Here is a 24,309-nt window from a genome sequence, read left to right as displayed (position 1 = left end):
GTCGTCAGTCAAATCCACTTTAAGCTGCAGTAGACTGACGGCGATGAACTTGGACAGGAAGACATGATCTAAGTCATTGTGGTGCCGATAAATCTTTACTACAGTTCAGATGAGCTTTACTGGTGTTGCTGGACATCCCATCAAAGTTCAAAGTTCGCAATACCGAATGCGTCCTGTCCATGATTCATGCCTGCGTTCAATCATCATCCAGTCCCAATGCCTGTCTCCTAGTCGGTGCATCAGGATCAAAATACGGCTTCTCTGCCAAACTCGTCACTCTCGTCCCGTGTCTCGGCTCCGAGCCCTCATAATCCCACGAGGCATTATGCATCGTAATCCGATTATCCCTACAATATCGCAAATTAACCCCAAATCCCACAGTTCAACTGTCCCAGAAGAGGGTGAGGTGGCTTACCAAAGAGCACTCGTCCTCGGCGTCCACTTAAACCGCACCTGGATATCAATATTCGATTCATAAACATGGTACAAATAATTCAAAATCACATCACTCTCGGCCTTATCCAAGCCCACAATCTGCTTTGTCATATCTCGGTTCACGAACAGACTCTTCCATCCAGTAGCAGGATGCACTCGGACGATTGGATGGATCCTTTCAATGTGCTTTGGACCGGCCTCGGGATTGCTACGGTCCAGATAGGTGTGTGCTGAGGTGTAGATTGCATACTTGCCGTCAATAATCTTGCGGAAGTCTGGGGAAAGTTTGCTGTAAGCAGCGTAGCCGGAAGCCCATAGTGTATCGCCACCGACTGTGGGAACAGTATCATTGTGTAGGTGCGTGATTCCTGCGGGGTGCTTTTCGTGGACGAGATCTGTGTGCCACCTGGAAGCACCACCTGGTTGTCTGAAGGATGCCTTTCTTTCTGTGGCCATGAGAGCGGGCCAGATGATCGTCACGCCTGGAACTCCCGGGACATGGGGGGCTTGTGGCTACGGCCATTTCTCAGTTCAAATCACGGGGTCTTGTAAATGGAGATACTCACATGAATCTCCACCTCGCCAAAATGCTCGCCCAACTCCTTCTGCTGCTGAGGCGTAATATCTTGATCCCTAAAGAAAACCACACTTCTCTCCGCAATCAGAAGGGCCAACTCATCTCTCTGCTGACCCGTCAAATCCTTCAACTGAAGTCCCACAATTTCAGTGCCAATATTCTTCGTCAGGTGAATGACTTCTTTCGCCGCAGAGAGCAATGCCGATTTGCTCTTGTCGGCGCAAGCACCGGCGTCAATATGTGGACGGTCCTCGTTACGGATAGAGATGGCATCGTCGAGGAAAAGGGGCTTGGCTGGACGCTCCGGGTATCCGTGAGAGAGATCGATTCCTGCGGCTTCGAGACGGGTACGGGCTGCCAATGGAAGGGGAAGAGTATCTTTCTTTTGAATTACGAATTCTTTGATGTGGGAGGCGATGGGGAGGGGTTCTGTTGCTGAGGGGGCCATATTGGTTAAACTTTATATCGATTTACACGCTTTCTGTTTTTGAGGGACCTGGAACTGAATTTCAAGCCTGGGAAACATAGACTTTTTAATGAATGAGGGATTTAGGAATATTATTTGATTTCTAAGCTCGTCGCGTTCTCCCACACCAAGTGTCGTGTCGTGATGAGGGGTAGCTGCATAGCTGCAGGAAAGGGGCGTATAAAATGGCGTTCTCACGCGACCAATTGTGGGTGGATTGCGTGCTTCTGTATTGTTTTGACGACAACACCCACCATCTCGAATCACAATACTAGCACTCGGTATCTTGATTGGTAGCTGACTCGGGATAGTTACACCAGTGCATATTTCACGACAGCGTATCTTATCTTCTATCCCTAAGCTTGGTATGCTGAGAGTTTTTATTGGGTGTTATTTCTATGGCATCATGAAACGCCGAAGCACAACATCGATGTGGCGTATAACTCTCCTTGCTTGCACCTAATATTCAAAGCCATTGGTCATTCACTCCCTAAGGAGAACCGAAATGGGACTCTGGGAATGACTTCGGATAAAGGTTCGTTTAGGAATCCATCCTGATGACACTAGCCCGGAAGCACGCAATTATTCCTGCCAGCTGCTGAACAATGACCCTAAGAATCTGGTGTAAGAGATGAATAGTTTGAGAGCTTCAAGTTCGAAAAGTGCAGGAACTGGAAGTATTATGTTGCTCTCCTGGCTGTCTCAAGACGCAACAGACCATGACCAAGATGAGCAAGATGAAGCGTCCGTAGCTCTCCTACCGAAAATATCAGACGACAAGCTCCCAAGAGGAGGAATATTCCAAAAGAATTCTGAAGACGATATTGGGTCTCTCGCCATCGAGTCCAAGAAACTCCCTTGGTGGTCCTACATCTGGGTTCGTCCTCTCAAGTCCCCTCACTTACCAAAGGCTGACACAACACCTAGGACTATGACCCCAAACAAACCCCCCAAGAGCAGAAATTCGTCCAAAAGCTCGACATCTACCTCCTCACCATCCTCTCCCTAGCTACTTCATCAAAAACCTAGACCAAACAAACATCGCCAACGCCTACGTCTCCGGCATGAAAGAAGCACTTTCCATGACATCTAACGAAATAAACCTCATAGACGTAGCCTGGACCACGGGTTACGTTCTCGGACAATTGCCTTCTCAATTCATTCTCACCAAAGTCCGACCGTCGGTATGGATTCCAAGTTGCGAGGTAGTGTGGACGCTCCTCACTTTTTCGCTTGCAGGAGCGACGACTACCAGGCAGGTTATTGGAATCCGGTTCTTTGTGGGTTTGGTAGAGAGTATTTTTTATCCGGCGGCGCATTTTTTGATCGGGAGCTGGTATAACCCTTCTGAGTTGGGGAAGAGAGCGTGTGTGTTCCATGCTCCGGCTGTGGCGGCAGGGATGTTTTCGGGGTATTTGCAGGCTGCTGTATACCAGGGGTTGGATGGGGTACTTGGAAAAACAGGCTGGCGATGGTTGTTTGTTATGGATGCTTTGATCAGTCTTCCTATTTGCTTAGCCGGGTTTTACATGATTCCTGATTTGCCGGAGAACACGGTGGCTTTCTATTTGACTGAGGAGGATGCGAAGTTGGCGAGGAGGAGAATGAATGCTGTGGGCCGCGCCCCGAGGAAGACACTGGGTTGGTCTATTTTGGGGAGGGTGTTTACGCGGTGGCATGTCTATTCTTTGACGTTGCTATACATCATATTCATTAACACCAGTCCTTCATCGAGCGTAAATCCTTTTGCGCTTTGGTTGAAAGATCAAGGGTATCCAGTTAGCCAGATCGTGGGTCTTCCCCTCCCTCTTCACCCTTAAACCTCTAACGACGGCAGAATACCATCCCGACGGGCGCCGGCGCCATCCAGCTTGTAACAACGATATTTTTCGCCATGCTCAGCGACTTCCTGCGCGATCGCCCTCTCGTAATGTCTCTCAGTACCTCCATAGGATTCTTCTCCGCCCTGTGCCTCGCAATTTGGAATATTCCTAACGGGCTGAAGTGGCTCGCATTCTTCATACATAAGGCTGCTGTTCCATTTGGTCCACTCGTTATGTCTTGGGCGAATGAGATTTGCGGGGGGCGATGCCGAAGAGAGGGCTGTTGTTCTGAGAGTTATGAATGCAAGTGGATATGCGGTGAATGCGTGGTTACCCTTGTTGACGTACCCGGTTGTGGATGCCCCGAGGTTTAGGAGGGGGTTTACATACAGTACATTAGCATTTTTGGCGCAGTTTGGAGTTACAGGTTTGGTTACTTTCTTGCGGAGGCGTGACAAGAAGAACGGAAAAGGCGACGAAGAAATGGAGGATATGGGTGCGTGTGAGTGATATGACCTTCCAATTGCTACTAGAGACGAATACGGTATCTTGAAAGAAAATCAGTCTTGGGATATATTGCTTTGGTCTTCTTCTATAAATAATAAAGAAGGTTAAACGGTGGGGATGAACTGCTTCCTCTCCTCCGGTACCTTTCATTTTCCAATTATCTCTTGTCTTATCAAGGCTCCCAAGTCACTATGAAGACAACGGCATAAAGTATCGGGAATACAGGGCATTTTGACCCTCAGTGCTCTACAGGGTGTGAATTTAGGGCAGAAGCTCGCTATAAGCCCCTATAACTCTAGGTAGTACTCCCTAAATCTATATAAAGAGGCGCTATAAGATATTCGCATAGGATAAGTAGATCTTCTAGGGTTATAGCGCTATTAGTAGAGTAACCACAGCGCTCGGACGCTAAACAAGTAACTATTATAGGCCCCTTTAGCAAAGGCTCCCTTGTAAGTACAGGGAAGAAGCCCTGAAAAGGTATAGTAGCCCTTGTCAAAGGCGTAAATGTGCTTTTAGGGGCAGGGCCTGGAAATATAGGGCCTTGTAGCGAGTTTGCTACCTTGATCTGTACGCTGGAGAGCCTGAAAGTTTCCTAATGCCCTGTATTCCCGATACTTTATGCCGTTGTCTTCGTATTGGACTCAGATTAACTCCTACAACTAAAGCACTCGGATACTTGTCCGCTACTACTCACATCAGCACTTCACATCCGCGCCTCAAACATTTCACTTACTATCCAAAGCCCAAATCCCCGTCCCAGTTCCAAGACTATTTTATCTCAGCCCCAGCTCAACTCAAACAAAGCTGCCTTTGGGAAGCTGAAATTCTGCTCACTCACTCGACAATATTCTGCGGGTTCTCCCTAATAGGCGCAAAATGCAGCCCGCCGTTACACAGCATAAGCATCACCTCATGCTTCATATCCTCTCGATTTTGCTCGCCCTCATCGTTCGGGAGCGCATACTGGCCTTCCCGGAACTTGTTGTACAGTACCTGCGGCCATTCTCCCACACGTGCGCTTTGATGCTGGAACTGAGGGACGTGGTGCTGGAGGCGGCATCGCCGCTGCTGGAATAGCCGTCGTCTGTCTCGGTGTTGTCGCCGGCTTCGAGGGCGGCGGCGGGGATGGTGTCGATGTGAGGATTGGAAGTTAATGGACCCGGAGCTAGATTCTCGGGTGGCAGCGCCTCTGAGAGCGCTGGTGGTGCACTGTTGGACGCCATACCCGTGGGGTCACGCCTCTGTTGTGCGGTGTGGACTGCCGCGCCCCCGCTTTGACAGGCACTGAGCAGGGAAGAGTTACAGTACAGTTGGTGGCGATCGTCAAACAACGTCAACTGCTTAAAAACAGGATGAACAGAAGAAAAGCAAATCGCTACATGTGTGAAAAAGAAAGAAAAAAATACGACAGATTACATGCACATGAAAGTACAAAAATGCGCGGATAAATGCCAGGCTTATTGCAATGGAGCCTGCCAAAACCGGGCGACTGCGTCGGTCGTTCTGCACGTGACAGCCAAGGAGAAGATTCTACTCAGAGCTGATGGAAGGCATTATAATATAAAAGAATTAACAAGATTGAAGGGCACTTGAAAGTATATCTACATTGATTGCATAAATTTCTGACTTGTTTAAAATCTTACAAAGGGTTAAGTCACATGAGCTTCCCCTTTTTATTCGCTTATTTGCAAGAGACTTTCAATGTGGTGAGAGTCCGAAACGTATGGCACATATAAACATCCCAGAATAGCATCACACAGGAGCAGCACACCAAAAACTCGTCGCCACAGTCAATCCCTTAAACCCAGCAATCAAACTGACAACACTGGAGTAAATACCCAGCACAGCCGTTGTCGTAGCACCAATCGCATAGAAAACATTAAAAGCATTGACACCCCACTTCTGCATGAAGCCTCTCGCCCACCTCTTCACACCGCCGTCTTCCCTCGTAAAGGTGCCGGTCACAGCGTCAAAGACCTCCGATGGTAGGATCGCCCCTTTCTTGATCTCGAATCCGAGCATGAGGATCGGAGGGAAGGTGTATGTGAATTGCAGGATACAAACTGCGCCGACGAGACCGGAGATATAGCTGAATTGGGGGATGGAGGCGCATATAATGAATGCTACGGACCAATAGACAGGCACTAGACTAATCCAGAGCCATTTCCCCGTCTTGGTGGTGAGGGGTGGGGCATGCAAAAGCTCCTGAAGGACGTTGACATACATGACCTTGATCCCAATATTACTGTAAAGACAGCGGCAATCAGGCCAGAAAATAGGAACATAATATTCCGCCCGTTTGCTAATTGACGGCGACAAGCCTTGCATAGCGGGGTTGAACGCGAACTGGCCTTGGAAACTGTAAACCACCATGCCGAAGGTGACGTAGCAGGTGTAAATAACGGCTTGTGCGCAGATCAGACCTTTCCAAAAGTCGGTTGGCTTGCGCATCTCGGACATAAACTCGCAGAACATCATCGACACTCGTAGCTGTAGATCGCTTGGTTGAGGCCGTTGAGGGCTGTGACGAAAGTTGTTCCCGGAGGTGTTCCGGCGTAGGTGATTACGGGGCCTTCTGGAATGCTGTAGGATGCTAGTGTGGCTTGGTAGTTTGGTGATGAGTGCGCTGCTACTCCCATGCTGTGCACCGTTGTCAGCCATGAGTCTGCTAGAAAAGCGTAATGTTGACTTACACAATAAACATGATGAGCAAGTTGAGCCAAACCGCGAGATTCGCCAACCAACCAAACCTCTGCAAAGTCCTGACTTGTCCAACAAACATGCCTGCGATTGTATAGATGAAGATGCAGATGATGTAGCAGATGGAATTCTTCGAGATCTGCGCAATCGACTGGCCGCTTGATAGGACTACGCCAGACACGATAAACAGAAGTTGGATGGATTGCAGCATATTGACGCAATACCTGGCCCAAGGACCGAAGATTCGGTATGCTATGTTGCCGTACGATTTGCAGGGATGACGATCCGAGTCGAGGTGTATATACATCACCCAAATCTGCCAACCAGAGCTGAATCAAGTGTCAGGAACATACAAATAAGAACGGAGTGATGAGATCTTACTAGCCAGCAAAAATTCCAAATAAGGTGTACAAAGCCCATCCAGGACCAAATCCAGTCTGAGCAATGGCCCATCTGAGATTCGAAGTCAGCTATTTCCTTCGCTTCTAGGTAAGAAGAAGAGAACTCACGGAACAGAGAAAGGACCCAAGATATCGGTTGTGAGCAAGAAGAACACGGCTCCCCAAGTTGCAGTCCGGGCAGCCCTGGATGCAGTCGACCACTCATCATCAGTGACGTTTGATGTCACCACTCCCGTGACGCTACCATTCTTCAGCGACTCCTTGGCCAAGGAATGCTTCTCGGTAGCTATCGCATTACCAATCGCTGGCTGAGGGGCTTCTCCCTGAATGATCTTTTTCTCTTTTCCGAGTCTGAAGCGTCTCTTCAAAGCAGATCCTTCGAGAGATGTGGATTCCGCATTTGCCGCACTTGCTTCCCAAGCTCGAGATTCTTTGGCGTAATGGAGATACTCTTCAAATGATATAGTAGGGTCGTGAAGCTTGCGAATCATCTGTGGTGGGTAGTTTGAGACCCCAAGTCCACCTTCCTGTCGAGGATCGCCACCATCGAGTGCGAGATTTGCTGGAGAAGCCATGACGACTGACGTGAGTGAGATTATTGGTTATCTAGAGAGTGAGCAAGATGTGCCACCATGCGGGAGACCGCATAGAGGTACTTATGTCCATGAAACTCACGCCCTTATCTGAGATGGGACCTGAGCTGAGGAATTCGGCTACAGACTCGCAGGGTGGGGTCGGAGTTTACCCATTCTTCTTATAACCATGGCTGAAATCGACCAGCTTGAAGACAAACCATGTGGATTGCCGATACTTGCCGAATTAAGCAAGTCCTGTCTATCGTTATCAAGGTACCAAGGTGTCGGAGATGAGAGACGTTGGATAAGGGGTCCAGGCAAGCAGGGGTAGGTGTGTAAGGATTCGCTTCCGGCGCCGAGGATGAACGACATCCACTTCTCTCTTTCTCCTTCTCTTCTCCATCGCTGACGACGCCGACGGTAAGGTGTTGATCTGCTGCTGATAGTGCAGATCATGCATGGTTGCTGCTCTAGTGACAACCCGACGACGCTCTAATTTCCACGTTTCGGCACCGTCGGCTGAACTGCTGCAGCTTCCCGCATCGACCCCATCCTTGGCCGAGATGGGGCCCGAGAGAATAGTAGACGGCCCCTAGTAGCTGCACTCGATAGAGTGACACGAACCATCCATTCTGCAGGAGACCTCGAATACCAAGATCGCAGACTTGTGGAGATATCATCCGATATGACGAGTGCTGTGGTTCCTGAGCCGACTTCATTGAACCATGCGCCGAGAAGTCAGGGCAAAGCGAAGCAGCAAGCATGCGACATCTGCCATCGCCGAAAGGTCAAATGTAATGCTCAGGATGGGAAAACCTGTACAAATTGTCAATTAGGGAGCCTTGAATGCACGTGAGTCAATCGGTCTCCCCCTTGGTATCTTCCACCGCTGACATAAATATCAGATTCTTCATCCTTCACCAGCGGTTGCAGAAGGTGGGCTCGAAACGCCGAGAGTCCATGCGATCTAGAGGACAACGCCCGCTTCAGTCAGGAACGTCCTCGACACCAATTACCACCCTCAGCACTGCTCTCCAACCAGTTTCAGGGCCAGGGTCGAGCCCATCTCTGCCACAGCAGCATGTCGAACCATCGCCAAAGCATAGCTTGATCCTCAACGAAAACGACATCGTCGAGGAAGGGTTGGCGAGAACGGCCTTGACTGAATTCCTTCATCGTGGCTTCCATTCTCCCACGTTCTCGGTGTTCCATGAGAAAGACCCCATCAGGATTGCTTACGTCGGTACTTCGACGTCAAATTTGGCTTATCTCGTGGGTCAAGAATCACCGTATCATGGCGATGCATCTCTTCATTTCTCTTTCCCTAGAATTCGGCCAGCATTGCCATGGAAGCCAAGCAACGACCTACCACGGGTGAAATGGTATTCCAATATGGCACACGATGTCAGCTTGCTACCCGAGAAAGAGGTTTGTGATCAACTTGTCGAGGATTTCTTCACCAAGATACACCCGGGATTCCCTGTCGTTGATGAAGCAGAGTTTCGCTCACAATACAGTGACGATGGAAATCCGGTGCCGCTCCTCCTGCTTCAACCTGTCCTTCTCGCCGGTGCACATGTTTGCCAACATCCAAAAGTTGTAAAGTCTCGATCCTTGGTCAAAGTGGCCCTTTTCCGTCGTGCCAAAGCATTGTTCGACCTCCATTATGAGAACAATCGTGAGCACCTCGTTCAGGCAGCGCTCCTCTTCACGTGGCATTTTGAAGGAGCTGACGATATCGCAGCCAATGCCTACTACTGGATTGGTATTGCATGTCGTCTTGCCTTCGGTCTTGGCTGTCATCGAAATCTCTCTTCATCAAGTCGGAGTGCCATTCCTGTCCAGGACCGCCGAATCCAACGCCGATTATTCTGGGTACTTTTCCAATGTGATGTGCTTGCCAGCCTTCATCATGGAAGACCGTTGATGATCAATGAGGATGGTTGTGACCAGCCTCCTTTGGTTATGGAAGACTTCATCGAAATTGACGGTCAGCTGAACAAAAACGTTCACTTTGACTATTGTGATCAAAACATAAAGCTCTGCTACATCATCATCTCAGTCTTGAAACTCTTCTCCCCTGGATCGCTTCGTCGTCATTGCTTAGGCGAGCAGACCATCGAATCAAGTCGCTCAACACTCGATTCACAGCTTGAAGCTTGGTTCCTACGGCTTCCTCAAAATCTGAATAATCCCTCCCGAAACACGCAAGATTTTTGGTGTACTCAACTTCACCTGCATTACAACCTTACTCTCCTCCAGCTTTACCGAACGTCATATTTGCCAACTTTCCCGGGAACACCCGACTTTTCTCTCGCCCCTTCCCCAAAATCCATGGAGATCTGTCACAATGCCGCATCTGCGATCTCTCAGCTCTTCAATTCACTGTTGATATCATCCAAGGTCGACCGCTGCTGTTTCACCGCACTGACATTGCTGCTGGCGGCAGCCATTCAAATGAGTTTGGAAGCTCGATCTGCCAGCTCAAGTGGCCCCTCAATTCTTGGACTGCAGGCACAGTCGCGATTGGAGAATCTTTTCGCCGTCATGGACGAGGTTGCAAAATACTGGCCCAGTGCCGAAGCGATATATCGCTTATTCCAAGATGTTTTGAATAACATGAAGGCCGAGATAGAAAAAAGTCTCGCAGCATCAGATTTGCTGACGATGAGAGAGCAAGGAACACCAACTTTACAAGCAGAGGGAAACACGCAAGGACGCTTCTTGGGCAATCAGATCGGTCTCTCTGACCAAGACTGGAATGGTTTGCTTGGCACCTGGGATCCCTCCGCGTTCTTCGATGGAGACTTGAACGGCATGAATATCTAATTCAGGAAATCTCTTGCGGCCGAAGATTGTGAGTGAACTGCACTCGGCAATCGCGATTCTTCCCAGCTGAATGTTTGACATATCACTTGGCACTCATAAATGGGGGGGGGGGGGCTGATATGTCAATACCCCTATCTACAGCTCGCTTCCCCGCTTCATTCGGCGCCGACAACCAATCCCCCAAGGAGCAAAAGTGGGGCAGCGGCCATTCTTTCCACGATGGATCCGCCAGATGTTGGCCATTGTTTCTTTCCAAAGGTGGGGAAATATATATCTCGAACCTTTGCATGCGACTGTGCGCGCAAACCGTATCCTGTCAACACAACCCCATCGTCACAATCTCACAATCTCACAATCTCATAGGCCACAGACTTCGACCACCATTATGCCTCACACCCAGAAGCAGCTTCAGACTCTGGCATTGTCCAAAAGGACACAGCAATTGGTGGAGCTGGAGCACAAATATACTGCTGGTGGGTTCAGGCCCATGCCAGCATTCTTCGTCGAAGGCAAAGGTGCAAAACTTTGGGTGAGATTAACCGTAATTCCATATCGTATTACTATTGACCAAATGAAACTAAAGTTGCTAATACCGGGGTCACTCAGGATGTTGATGGGAAAGAATACATTGATTTCATTGCCATGTTTTCGGCCGTGAACACCGGTCACTGCAACCCTAAGATTCTAGCCGCTGTCGCCGAACAGATGAACAAGAGTTCGTTGACCTAGCTTTTCAATCTAAACAATAGCGGAGAGAATGTAACTGATGGTGCCATATTTTAGTCACTCTAGTAAATCTCGCAACTCATAATGCAGGGTGGGGACCTCTCGCCGAACGCCTTTGCAAACGCTTCGGATACGACAAAGTTATTTCCGCCACCTCTGGATCCGAAGCGACTGATACTGCAGTCAAGATAGCTAGAAAGTGGGGCATTGTAAAGAAAGGAATTCCAGCTAATGAGATGCTCATCTTTGGTGTTGGAGATAGTTTCCACGGTTTGACGTCGGGCGTCTGGAGTTTACAGAATTCGACGAAAAAGAGAGCTAGTAGGTTGATATCTTCATTTGCGACTGACCAGCAACTTCCTGAAATCGTGTTCCTTTGATACGCCAGCTGATTCATAAACACGATACAGAGTACGGATTAGATAGCAAGCTCCAAACGAATGTAAACCCCAGCACGGGGAAGATAATGGGGTATGGCGACATCCAGGCCATGAAGGAATGTCTTGCCGAACATCATGAACGTGTCGCTGCTGTCATTATGGAATGTTTGCATGGCGCTGTTGAGTGTGTGAAAACGTAATCCCTTTACTTCACCTTCGACTAACACCAGATAGGACGTCCGCAGAGATAAAATATTCACGAGGTACGGGATATGAATGATCTCCGAACGACAAATAAACAAGCTAATGGCACTATTTTAGCTGTCTATGACCTCTGCAAAAAATACAAGATCCTCTTCATGGCAGATGAAGTTCGTCAAGGCGCAGGCAAGACAGGAAAATTCTTCTGCTACGAGAATCTTGGTGCAGATGTCAAGCCCGACCTCATTGCGATGGGAAAATCAATGGCGGTACTTACTATCAACACTCACCAAACCATAAAAACAGACACTGATCATACAAAATAACAGGGTGGCTTCTACCCATGTTCCTACATCGTCGGTACCGAAGAGGTCATGTCCCTCGTTGGCACCGGCGAAATGGCATCCACCTTCGGCAACACACCCTTAGGATGTGCCGCCACGAACGCAACGCTCGACCTGATCGATGAGCCCGGATATATGGACCGTGGCCCCTTCCTCGGAGCCTGGTTCCAAAAAGAAGCTGATAAATGGCAAACACAATTTCCCTTCATTCTCGAGGCGGTGAGCTGTGGTACAGACATGTGTCTGTACATTGATGAGAGCAACCCAGCTGTGACAGGCAGGAAAATTGCCGCGCTGTGTAATCTGAAGGGGCTGCTGGTTACGAGTTTCGGGAATCGGGTGAGAATGAGTCCGCCGCTTGTGCTGACGGATGAGGAGATGGAGCGGGGAATACAGATTCTTAGGGAGGCATTGGAGGAGGTTACTGAGTATGATGATGTGCCTGGCATGGTATGAACTGGACCCGAGTAAGCTGGGGCTGCCTCTGACGGCAAGCAAGTGATTTTTTGGAGTAGAGGCGGTGATAACTGCCGACGAGACGGGTACTTGTAGTCTTGTGTCTGGGCTTGTCTTGCAGATTTTCAACACCAGTTCGATTAACGAGCCTAGATTTACGGGAAACCTTTATCTTGTGTTCCCAGCTATGTGCCTGCCGCCAACTTCGGTATTACGCCAGAAAGGTCACTCCCCCAAATTCGTATATAGTCGGTCCGACCCAAAAGCAATAAAAAAAATTAAGAAATATAAAAAAATAGAAGCTATTCTAGTTAAATTTATTTCTAGTATTATATTCTTTTATATTTCTAAGAGATATATTTATAAAAAGAAATCTAAGAAATTTATATCTATTACTTTTATTAAATATATATCTTTTTATAAATATAAGTAATATCTTATAAAAACTAAAGATCTTTTAGTTATTAAATACTATAATTATAATGAGTTTAATTATTATATTAAATATTATCTAATTAGATATAGTAAAGAAACTAAAATAGCTCTTTTTAGAATTAAGTAAAGCTTAGTTCTTATTTTACTAAAGTATTTAAAAAATTCAGGCTATAAAAGTATTAGCCAAATAGTTAATAATAAGCTAATAAGTATTAAGGAAAGAATTTATTTAATAAATAAAGAAATAAAAGAGAATATTAGAAAAAGTTTAAAGAAAACTTAAAGAAGCTTAATATTACAAGTTACTTAGACTAATAGATATACATATAGGGAAATAGCTTTACTATATAAATAAACAGACCAAAAGTTATAATAATAAGGTTAGAAGCCTTATTAGCTATTCTACTATATAATAGTATAGTACATATTACGTAACTAGCCGCATATATAATATATACTATAATACTTAAAGGAATTTAAAGAAGACTTAAAGAAAACTTAAAAGAAAAAGGCAAAAAATAAGAAAAAACTAAATATAGTATTATAATTAAGAGAAAAAAAAATTAATAGAAAAAAAAGAGGCCTTTTTATAATACTTTTTTCTCGAATAGTAATTATAAATTTGGAATTAGCTATATATTAGAAATATTCAGAAAATTTTAAAAAAGAAATTTATAAATAAACTATTACGGTTATTATAATATATGGTACTAGTAGGGGTTAGACTAGAGCTAGCGAGGTATCTGGTATCTAAGAGAGGCATCTAGTATCTGAGTAAGGTATCTATAGTTACCTAATTATTATATATAACCCCGAGCTTAAGCTAGTATATAGGCCTGTATATAGCTTGCAATTATTTAGATCCAAGGCTTTTTCGAGATCCTCTTCTTTCTTTAGCTTTAAATCATCGAAATAGAGATAGTCTAACTATGCCTTCTAGGCCCTAGATCTTATACTTGTAATATAATTCAAAGCTTACCTACTTCTTAATCTTATAGAGAATTTAAATAATATTTACCCGATTAGTTTTTAATAAGTATAGATATAATATACTATAGCTACTCCCGTACCGGTTAACTAATATTAGAACGAAAAAAAGCCCTAGAATAACTAGGCAAGAAAGCCCTGGACTGGCCAGGCAAGTAAATAGGCCAGTAGCCTTATTACTAAATAAAGATCTATAAGAAAGCAAGTCCCGGAATAACTAGGTAAGTCAGAAGGAGCTATAATACGAGATACTACTAGTATACTACTAGAAGATAGACCAGAGCCTTTTATTAAGTCTCCTAAAAAATCCGAATATTCCGTTAATACTTATAGTAAGAGAGATAAAAAGAAATCTGCCTTATTAAAGGCGGACTTCTAAGAGTTACTCTAGAGCCCAGAGGCTTTATATAAGGAGATTATTAAGCTAATTCTAAAAATATATAATATTCTTACTTATAGTAAGAATTATTATAATTAGCTAAGAGAAATCAAATAAGTCCTATAAAAGAATAAAGTTATTATTAAAAAGCTTATTATATAGCCTATAGAAATAACTAGTTCTCTTATTTTAGAAAATAAATACTTAGTTAAACTCTCTAATTCTTCTATTTTTAAAGATATAATTAAGGATAATATTACCTTTAATAATTAGTTAGTTTAAATTAAGAATAAGCTTTATAATAACTCTAATACTTACTAGATAAAGAACCTTAAGATTATCTATATTTCCGGCTATATTAGTAGTTATACTTTTATACTAATCTTTCTTTACCTAAACCAGAATAATTAATATATATATAAGACTATTAGAAAACTATATACTTATTTGGAAAAGCTATATAATAACCTAAATAAGAAATATAATATTCGATAAGCCTTTAAAAAGCTATTTATAAAAAAGGGCTAGATTTTTTAGGAATTCTATATTCTATTCCTAAAATATATAATAAATAGAAATATTAACTTATAGGACCTTAAGAATAACCTAAATAATAAGCTTACCTAAAAGCTTTAAGAAATTATAGCTATATATTATAATAACCCGGCTATCTATATTATAGAGTTCGTATAATACTATATTATAAATAACTAATAGATCCGAGCTTATTATAAAAAGAAAAACCAGGTATTTAAGAAAGCTAATAAAGATATAAATAAGCCAAGCTTAGGAAGTACCTCTTATATAAAGCCTGCTTTTAAGACTCTAGTAATAGATAAGCTTATTATTCCGAAGCCCGGATTCTTAGATCTCAAGTATTATAATTATAATAGATTTAGTTATATGTTTAGGAATTATCTAGAACCTAAGATAAAGTATATAGAGCAAGTCTTAATAGCCAAGCTAGTAGTATTTACTATAAGTAAGCTATCTAAGAATATAAAACAGGGAAATAAGAATTCCTAAAGAAAATCTCTTTTTTAGAACTATATTATATAAATATAGTAAAAGTTAATTTAAACTAGTTACTAGGAAATAAAGCATTTATATTTCTTTATATAGTTAGTAATAATAAATTAGATATTAAAACTTCTTCTTTTATTAATACTAAAGTAAATAGATATATTTTTATTAATTTCAAGTTTATAAAAATAATTAAATAATTTCTAGATATTAAATTTATTTAATTAGTATTACCCTATAATATAAGAGAATTTAATAATAAGTAGGCCGCGCCTATTATTTACTATATTAAGCTTATACTCTTAATTAATAAATAAAAAGTTCTAGTATCTATATTAGTTATAAGGCTAGGTAAGTATAATATAATTTTGGGATAATAGTAGTTTATAAATACTAGTATTCTAATTAATTATAAGAATAGAAAATTAATCTAACTAGATAATTAGCCTAGAAAGAAAAATTAGAATAAGATCCTAATTACTATATATAAGAACTTGAAACCTGAGAAAAGTAACTAGTACTAAAAAATATAAATAGAAGAAATAAAGCTATAGCTATAAATAAGTCCTAAAAACCTTAGCTTATAAAGAGGAAACTCTCTTATTCTCTTTCTAAATTAGGCTTAGAAAGCCATATATAGTAAAAGAATTAAGCTTAATATTATAGAGAAATATAAGTAGCCCTAGAAAATATAGAAGTTTTTTCTAAGCTAGAAATAAGGATATTAAAACTATATTATCTAAAGAAAAGCCATAAGATCTAGTTAAGGCCTATAGTTAATATTATAGATATCTTACTAGCCGCTTTTTAGATAAACCTATAAAAGAGAATCTTTTTTTTATAATATTATTTTTCGAGATTAATAAAAAGCTAGAATTATAATAAGAGAATAAGTTTATTTCAGATAAGTAATAGCTAGGAAAAATAGAGTTATAATAGCTAATAAGAGTTTTACTAGAGAAATTCAAGATTTTTATAGTTATTTTCTTAAAAGAAGTATTAAATATCTTATTCCTATATTAATTATATAATTATAAGATTTAGATTAATAATTTCAAAAGCCCAGAGAGCCTAGGGTATTTCCTGTTCTATTAATAGTTAATTTATAAGCTATAAGAGGTTAAGTATTTCCTTAAAAAGAATCTCTAATAAAGCTTTATTAAGCCAAGCTAGTTTCTTTTTATATCCCTAATTCTTTTTATAAAAAAGGCTAATAAAGCTCTCTAATTCTATATTAACTATTATAAGCTAAATAACTTAATATAGAAGAACTATTATTTTCTTTCCCTTATTTATAAGACTCTTATATAGCTAGCTTAAGCCAAGATCTATATAAAGCTAGATATTTAATAAATATTCTATTAGATCTAAATAGATCCAGAATTAGAAAAACTCACAATATTCTATATAAGATATAAGGCCTATAAATATAAAATCCTTTAGAAAAGCCTAACTAATAGCTCTATTATATATTAGAGATATATAAATAATATTCTTTTTAATTACCTTAATATCTTTTATATAGCTTATTTAGATAATATCCTAATTTACTCGAATAATTCCCTAAAATATAAAAACTATATATAAAAAATCCTTTAGTAATTATAAAATACTAGTCTCTAAATAAATATTAAAAAATCAGAGTTTAAGATTATTTATATAAAATATCTAGGCTTTATTATTTTTACTAGAAATATTAAAATAGATTCAGATAAGATAGTAATTATTAAAAACTAGTAATTACTAAAAATAATTAAAGAAATATAAGGCTTTCTAGGTTTTTATAACTTTTATTAGTATTTTATTATAAAATATAGCCATATAGTAAAGTCTCTAATAGCTCTATTATATAAGAAAATTCCGTTTAAGTAAATAAATTAGTATTAAGAAGGTTTTATTAAACTAAAACAAGCTATATTCTCGGTACTAATTCTATATTACTATATTCTAAATCTTTTTATTATAATTAAGACAAATATATTAAATAGAGTTATAGCTAGTATTTTCTTATAATAAGACTCCTAGATAAAACTCTAGTATCCGGTAATATTCTTTTCTAAGACTATATAATTAGTAAAGCTAAACTATAATATTTATAATAAAGAAATACTTACTATTATTTTCTTTTTAGCCAAATAGTAAGCAAAGCTAAAAGGCCTATAAGAGGCACTTTTTATAATTTATTTAGATTACCGAGCTTTTAAGTATTTTATAATTATAAAGAAGCTTTTAGTAAGATAAGCTTACTAGATAAAGTATCTTTCCTATTACTATTTTAAGCTTATATATTAGATAGGCAAGTTAAATAAATAAGCAGATATCCTAAATAGGAAATACGAAAATATAACTATTTAGGATAAGATAATAATAGTTTACTAAACCCAAATTCTTCTCCTATAATAAAAGATTAATAATAATATTATATGAGATCTCTAATTAGCTCTAATTAAGGCCTTTATAAGTCTAGCTTAAAAAGAAACCTAGTATAATAATATCTAGCTAGTAAATAAGCTATTAAGTAAGAACCAAAAGTTACCGGAGCTAGAAAAGCTATAGGATAAAGCAAGAAATAAGAAGAAAGGTATTTAGATACTATAAAATAGCCTCTTTTATAATATAATAAACTATTTATATCTAATAATATAATAATACCCGAGATATTCTTATATATTATTCTTATTTAGGAGATATATATATAGCCTCTAATAGAATACCTAGAATAAGCCAAGCTTTAATAGCTTCTTTAGGCCCGCTATTACTAGTTAGGCCAAGATATAGATATTAATTAGTATAGAAATAACTACTATATTTACTAATAATCCTATATTCCCAGAAATAAGAAGCCAGGGCTCTTATATCTATTACTAGTTCCTAACTACTTCTAGTAATATATATTAGTAAATTTCAAGAAGTGTTTAGAAAATAGAAACAAATATAATATAATAGTAATTTTTATTAATTACCTAGATAAGCGCCCTATTATAATTCCTGTCTGAAATATAGTAATAGCTAAAGAGTTAATACTTCTATTTCTTACTTATATAGTTTACTAAGTTAGTATTCTGGAAATTATAATATCTAATTAAGGCCCCTAGTTTATATTAGATTTCTAGAGTAAGTTTTATAAGTATATTAATATAAAGCTTAAGTTATTAATTACTAATTATCCCTAAACTAATAGCTAGATAGAAATTATTAATTAGTATTTTAATTAATAGCTATATTCCTATATAAATTACTACTAGAATAATTAGAACAAATAAATAGTAATAATTAATTACTAGTAGATAGCTCTAATCTATAAGACTATAGGCCAATTCCTGTTTTTTATAAAAAAGGGCTATAAACTATAGATATTATTTAATTAGGAAACTTAAATATAATCGGGTACTATAATAGGGATTTAATTATTATATGGATTTCGGACCATATATAGGTATTGGATGCGTGGGTGGAGGTAAAGAGGGTAGGAAGCTAAATAAGTAGAAGTAATAATCTTAAGACTCTCAGTACCAGTAATGAAATAATACGAATGGTCAAAAATAAGGGGCTCCGAAGGTTAATGTATTGGGAAGGCTAATCGTATATATGGACGGAGGTCTTATGCAACCCCCTAAACTAGCGCCAGCATGCCTGGGAAGCAGGACACGTGACGGTAGTCACGGGACAAGAGAGAAAAAACCCCACTACAGTACCCTAAAAAAAGAGCTAAATAAATAAGAGGCAAAGGCTCTAGTAATATGGCTTTATAAATTATAGTAAAAAATATAGAAGAATATAATATAAATATAAGAATATTATATTACTTAAGCTAATAAATACTACTAACTAGTAAACTTTAGAATAGGAAATAAGATATGAATTACTACTAAGTACTAGAAGAATAATTATCCGAGCTATAAGCTAGCTTACTAAATAGAAGAACTATATAAAATCCTAAATTAAGTAAGATATTTCTTTAGGCTCAAGCTTCCGGAATTAATAAGAATATATCTAGTATTTTACATAAAGAAGCTATATAAAAACCCAGGTAATTCTTTTTTCGGATAAGCAAATCCGGAGCCTTTATTATTAGAACTATAAGACAGAGAAACGGAGTATAAAGTTTAAGAAATACTAGTAGTAAAGCTACTTTATAGGAAGCTAAAGTACCGAGTCTAGTAAAAAGAGTAGAACCCAGATCCGGAGTAATATCCTACTTCCTTATTAAGTAATAGTATTCTAGCTCTTTAGAGCTTCTATAATAAAAACCCTAAATAGCTAGGACTATTATAGAATCTTTCCTATTAGTTAGACTATACCAAGAATAATATACTACCGGAACTATATAATATAAATAGAAATTCTTTAAAGTTATATATAAAAGGCCCTGGCCTTTAATATATAACCTATAACTTGGAAATTTAAATAGGGACTTTTGAAGCTCGGGGATAAGCTTATTTTAAGGAGAGAAATAATATTACGGTTATTATAATATATAGTACTAGTAGGAGTTAGACTAGAGCTAGTAAGATATCTGATATCTGAGAGAGGTATCTAGTATCTAAATAAGGTATTTATAGTTACCTAATTATTATATGTGACTCCGAGCTTAAGCTAGTATATAGGCCCGTATATAGCTTGTAATTATTTAGATCCGAGGCTTCTTTAAGATCTTCTTTTCTCTTTAGCTTTGAATTATTAAAATAAAGATAGTATAATTATATTTTCTAGGCCCTAGATCTTATACTCGTAATATAAACTAGAAGATTAGATTAACTTTTTCAAGCTTTTAGATTTATAAAATAATAGCTTATTTATAAATAGAGGCGAAAATAGAATTTATAAATTAATTAAAAGATTAAATAAACTTTATATCTAATAATATATATTATATTTATATTATTTCTATAAGAAAGAATTACTAGAGGCGATTTATAAGTTAATTAAATAAAATTAATAAACTATATTCTCAGATTTATTATTTAATATAATAGTAAAGTAAATATAAAGAGTTTTTAGAAGAAATTAGAAGCTAGAAAAGTTTCCGGAAATATATATAAAGCTATTTATAGTTTTCTAGGGCCTTTTAAGAACAAAAACCTAGAAGAGGAATTAATATAATAAATATATATAATAGTATATAGATAGATATTAGATATCGTGAATTTAATTTTCTATTTTAAATAAAGTTTATAATTAGAATTATATAATATGGGAGGGAAACTGTAATAAGACAAAAACCCACATAAAGTACACCAGAGCGCAAAACGTGACTTGATAGCAAAATAACAAATCAAAAGCGTAAACAGTAAAGCATAAACAGTATGTAGTATGCAAAAGCTCAATTGATTGAATACTCATGAAGGATTATTCTCTAAGTCTACAGAAAAACCAGCTTTCTTATGTGATTTCCGCAAGTCACGTACAAAAGGCCGCGGCCTTTGCCATGTGACCTAAACCTCAAAACCGCCAAAACAACATGATTTTCAACGAGTACGGCCTGCCGTACCACAATAAATTATATGAAATTGCATTTTCTAATTAAATAAAGAGCTTTATATACTTGGCTAAGTACTAGAGAATATATAGAGAGACGCTTCTAGCTTTAGAAAGGGGTATTAATTAGTCTTTTATTAGAATTAACTCTTGGAATTAGTTATGCTTGCAAGCGTTACTCTATAGCTTACTTACCTTAACTACTTATATATTACTATACTATTACATGCCTTATATATATTAAAGCCTGCCTCAATAAATAAACTTGATTTATTACTCCTAATTAAAGATTACTCAATAATAATAGTTCTAGTATTAGCTATGGCATATACGGTATTTCTAGACCATATTATTAATATGAGTATAGGTATAATGCGAGTAACGGATAAGAAGGACTGGCCGGAATATACTAGGAACTTGATTGTTTTGGCAGAGTTAAGATTACGCTTCGATTTCAAGTAAGCTACCGGGATTAGACGGAATGGGGTCAATAATTATGGTTTCTTTTCCTTTTCTCTATTGCGGCTGGATAATCCCCTAAATAAGGGCATTTAGGCTTTTCTTTAGGGGGGGGGTTATGTGACGGCTGGCATAACGGCATAATTTGCCAAGGACAGGATATCGGGAACAGATGCGAAACGAAGCTAAGCCGGAATGCTTGGGCGGGACAATACTAAAAGGTCGAGGCATCCTCCCTACTGTGTTCCACAGCTTAGTATTTTTCAATACATGAGATTCCTGGATCTTTGAACCCTGGCCATTGCCTCGATCTCGCTGTCACAAAAGCCACGTGAGAATAAAGCTAATATAAAGGAATTAGCTAATTACTAAGTCAAAAGAAGGGCAAAAAGAGCTAGGGGAGCTAAAGTAGCTCCTAAATATAAGATGAGGGCAAGAAATTAAAGGGCGAAGTAAGGGGAGTAATACGAAATATATTAGTATATTTTCAATTTTCATAAACCCCGAAACCGAAATATTTCCGGACTAGGCAATCAGCCTCCCCATCTCGTATTCCCCTCCCATTGACCAATCGTAGTGCGCGATTCGGCAATGGGGACCCCCTATTGGTGAACCGCTCGTATTCGGGAATGGGCCTTTACAGACCTCCCTGTTTAGTGACACGCACCCCCCTGTCCACACTAGTAATGTCTTGCAGGCCGAAGGCATGCGCAGGTGCAGGCCCTAATGTTTGTTACCCCGCGCCCCCCTTGGAAGGGGTTTCGCTGAAATGCCCTGTAGCAATGCGCTGTAGCCGACTTAGCAGAACTCAAGGCGGTGTAACAAACATTAGGGCCTGCGCCTGCGTAGTTAAAAATGTTATTATAGTCGTAAAAGGGCGACCGTTTTGTCGCTTTTGGATCGGACCGAATATACTTTCGTCTTATCGCCTCCCGAGATCAGTTTCTGATTTCTCTCGGATTTGATTTCTTGTTTGCCTTCTCCCGGTTGTGTAAGCTCGCTGTTAACTTACCAACCTTGGGAAAACAAGAATTACTGCCTCGCACACTATACTCCGTGCAAGTGGACGTTACTCTGACCTTAAACCCATCAAACCGCAAGTAAGCCACTGATCACAGTCTGAAATTAGAAAAAAACTCAATTAAAGTAATAATTCGCTCACGCTCGGTGCCGTTTTTCATGTGGCTTCTGCTGTGTTACCGTGATGGAACGGCAGATGTATCGTCATGCGCTCGGTTCCATCTCGGGTCTTACAACCTCAACCTCGCACAATCTCACCCCACCTCCCTCTCCATATAATCCCCGCCTTCTCCCCTACATCCTCTTCAGTAACTATCACTTATTCCATCATGGCATCAATGGCCGAGACTCTCGTCCTGGTCCCCTCTGGTCAGAACAACGGTGTGGTGATCTCTGCTCCAGCCACTGCACCCCGCAACGTGCCCACCGAACTCGCCTACTATAGCGAGCCCGGGCCTCGACCTCCAGTTTACATCACAAACGAGAAAACCCGGATCAAAAACACCAACAAATTCCAGCCCGCTACTGTGTATGATGTGCGTGGATCGGGCGTGGAACACACACTCGATGTCTCTGGCATCCAGTTCGTGAAGCAAGAGAGCAAGTTGAGTTTGCAAGAGTTCGATGATGATGAGAAGATTAAGGCGGCTTATTATGTTGAAATTGAGGAGTTGTTGAAGAATGTGTAAGTGGAAGAGAAGAGGGTGAGGAGGGGAAGGGAAACGGAGTAAAAAGGCTAATCACAGGATTAGAACTGGCGCGAGTAAAGTGAAGATCTTTCATCATATTGTGAGGAAAGCGCACACGCATTTCCTTTATCTTGAACACGATGCTGCCGAGGAGGGGGATTCGTCTAAAGGTGGGGAAGCTACCAAGGAAAGGGTCACTACCAAAGACGAAGAAGCTACCAAAGAAGGATGCACACCCAAAGACGTCGCAACCGCAAGGAAGGGCCCAGAAATTTCCGCCGAACTCCAAGGCCCCGTCCGCGGCGCCCACGTCGACCAGTCCTATAACTACGCCCCCGAACTCGTAAAAGTCCATTTCCCCGGCGACGAATCCGAGCGCCTCCTCAAGTCCCGCTTCCAGATTATCAACGTCTGGCGGCCTCTCAAGACGATCTTCAAAGATCCGTTTGCTGTCCTGGATGCGCGGACTGTGCTGGAAGAAGAGCTAGTGAATATTAAGATCATTTATCCAACGTATGAGTTTGAGAGTGTTGATGTGCGAGGGCCATCGGAAGAGAGGAAGGAGAAGGAGGGGGGTGAAGGGCATAAGTGGTGGTATATGTCCCAGCAGAGCCCAGAAGATTTTTTGTGCTTTAAAATTTTCGATTCGAAGACTGATGGGAGGGCGAGGAGGGTGCCGCATACTTCGTTTACAGATCTCGAGTTTGAGGATAGAGATGCGAGGATGAGTGTTGAGGTTCGGGCGTTGGTTTTTCATGAGGATGATGTGGAGTGATTTATTATCTTATGATTAATTTATGGCAAAGGTCTTTCCAGAAGCTGCAAATGTTGAGCTAAATGTTAATAGATGAATATCTGGAAGGCGAGTAAAATTTCGGCTGTTCCTTGTGATTGTCCTTAAGTTTGTGAGGCGATGCTAACTCGATATTCCCGAGATGCCAATGCTACTTTGGAAGAAGGTGGGAGTGCATCGAGACCCCCTTGTGGGACATACTAGACTCTATCTCAGTTCAACTCTCCCCCTGCAGTACCGACAACACCTCGGCCTCTTTCTCTCCTTCCCATCCGTCTCGGCTTACCATCATCTCCCTACTCACGGAAGTCCACCTCGAGCTCTTCAAGCTGCTCGACGACAACGACGCGGTCTACTTAGGCCTTCCCAACAAAACCTCCTGATCGATCCTCAAGTCCCGAGGCGATGGGGACGACCCCCGGAGACTTTCCCGTTTTCCCTTCACGTGGCATGGGTACTACCTCGACTGGGATGAACTGCGAAATTGACTTAAAGAGTGGATGGAACCTCGCGTTCTCTTCGAGCATTCAGCCCCTCCTATCTTCGTTACTTCGAAGGAGAGACTCAATCACATGGAGCGCTTCTTTCGGATGATCAATAATGGGCTTGTGGAGCAAGGCGAT

At 40.4% G+C, this 24,309-nt stretch overlaps 7 protein-coding genes across 7 annotated transcripts; 4 read left to right on the top strand and 3 right to left on the bottom strand.

Moving 5' to 3' along the window:
- Positions 1-196: 196 nt before the first annotated feature.
- Positions 197-1,735, bottom strand: K444DRAFT_643185 (alpha-ketoglutarate-dependent taurine dioxygenase; the record flags this gene model as incomplete). Its single annotated transcript, XM_024884830.1, has 4 exons — positions 197-347; positions 416-948; positions 1,002-1,447; positions 1,729-1,735. 4 exons carry the CDS (start codon positions 1,733-1,735, stop codon positions 197-199), a joined length of 1,137 nt encoding a protein of 378 aa, XP_024736734.1.
- Positions 1,736-2,109: 374 nt separating this feature from the next.
- K444DRAFT_652778 (major facilitator superfamily transporter) lies at positions 2,110-3,829 on the top strand (the record flags this gene model as incomplete). The annotated part of the gene is made up of 4 exons (XM_024885830.1): positions 2,110-2,339; positions 2,488-3,268; positions 3,316-3,531; positions 3,578-3,829. The coding sequence occupies 4 exons, from the start codon at positions 2,110-2,112 to the stop codon at positions 3,809-3,811; spliced, it is 1,461 nt and encodes a 486-aa protein (XP_024736733.1). The 3' UTR covers positions 3,812-3,829.
- Positions 3,830-4,310: 481 nt separating this feature from the next.
- Positions 4,311-4,729, bottom strand: K444DRAFT_612901 (uncharacterized protein). Its single transcript, XM_024880232.1, has 3 exons — positions 4,650-4,729; positions 4,545-4,579; positions 4,311-4,497 (listed from the first exon to the last, which is right to left on the bottom strand). Exons 1-3 carry the CDS (start codon positions 4,715-4,717, stop codon positions 4,367-4,369), a joined length of 234 nt encoding a protein of 77 aa, XP_024736732.1. The 5' UTR covers positions 4,718-4,729; the 3' UTR covers positions 4,311-4,366.
- A 778-nt stretch (positions 4,730-5,507) lies between these two features.
- Positions 5,508-7,958, bottom strand: K444DRAFT_652777 (uncharacterized protein). Its single transcript, XM_024885829.1, has 5 exons — positions 7,021-7,958; positions 6,893-6,964; positions 6,505-6,840; positions 6,340-6,451; positions 5,508-6,301 (listed from the first exon to the last, which is right to left on the bottom strand). The coding sequence occupies exons 1-5, from the start codon at positions 7,485-7,487 to the stop codon at positions 5,564-5,566; spliced, it is 1,725 nt and encodes a 574-aa protein (XP_024736731.1). The 5' UTR covers positions 7,488-7,958; the 3' UTR covers positions 5,508-5,563.
- Positions 7,959-8,172: 214 nt separating this feature from the next.
- On the top strand, positions 8,173-10,316 carry K444DRAFT_629700 (uncharacterized protein; the record flags this gene model as incomplete). The annotated part of the gene is made up of 2 exons (XM_024883097.1): positions 8,173-8,339; positions 8,393-10,316. The coding sequence occupies 2 exons, from the start codon at positions 8,173-8,175 to the stop codon at positions 10,314-10,316; spliced, it is 2,091 nt and encodes a 696-aa protein (XP_024736730.1).
- Positions 10,317-10,418: 102 nt separating this feature from the next.
- On the top strand, positions 10,419-12,583 carry K444DRAFT_612896 (ornithine aminotransferase). Its single transcript, XM_024880231.1, has 8 exons — positions 10,419-10,574; positions 10,680-10,845; positions 10,923-11,031; positions 11,100-11,363; positions 11,453-11,606; positions 11,657-11,685; positions 11,744-11,892; positions 11,953-12,583. The coding sequence occupies exons 2-8, from the start codon at positions 10,702-10,704 to the stop codon at positions 12,421-12,423; spliced, it is 1,320 nt and encodes a 439-aa protein (XP_024736729.1). The 5' UTR covers positions 10,419-10,574; positions 10,680-10,701; the 3' UTR covers positions 12,424-12,583.
- Positions 12,584-22,485: 9,902 nt separating this feature from the next.
- On the top strand, positions 22,486-23,760 carry K444DRAFT_612894 (uncharacterized protein). Its single transcript, XM_024880230.1, has 2 exons — positions 22,486-22,889; positions 22,957-23,760. The coding sequence occupies exons 1-2, from the start codon at positions 22,534-22,536 to the stop codon at positions 23,666-23,668; spliced, it is 1,068 nt and encodes a 355-aa protein (XP_024736728.1). The 5' UTR covers positions 22,486-22,533; the 3' UTR covers positions 23,669-23,760.
- Positions 23,761-24,309: the final 549 nt, after the last annotated feature.

The sequence above is a fragment of the Hyaloscypha bicolor genome (assembly GCF_002865645.1).
Source record: "Hyaloscypha bicolor E unplaced genomic scaffold K444scaffold_73, whole genome shotgun sequence".
Taxonomy (NCBI): domain Eukaryota; kingdom Fungi; phylum Ascomycota; class Leotiomycetes; order Helotiales; family Hyaloscyphaceae; genus Hyaloscypha; species Hyaloscypha bicolor.
This window is presented reverse-complemented; position numbering and strand designations above follow the sequence as displayed.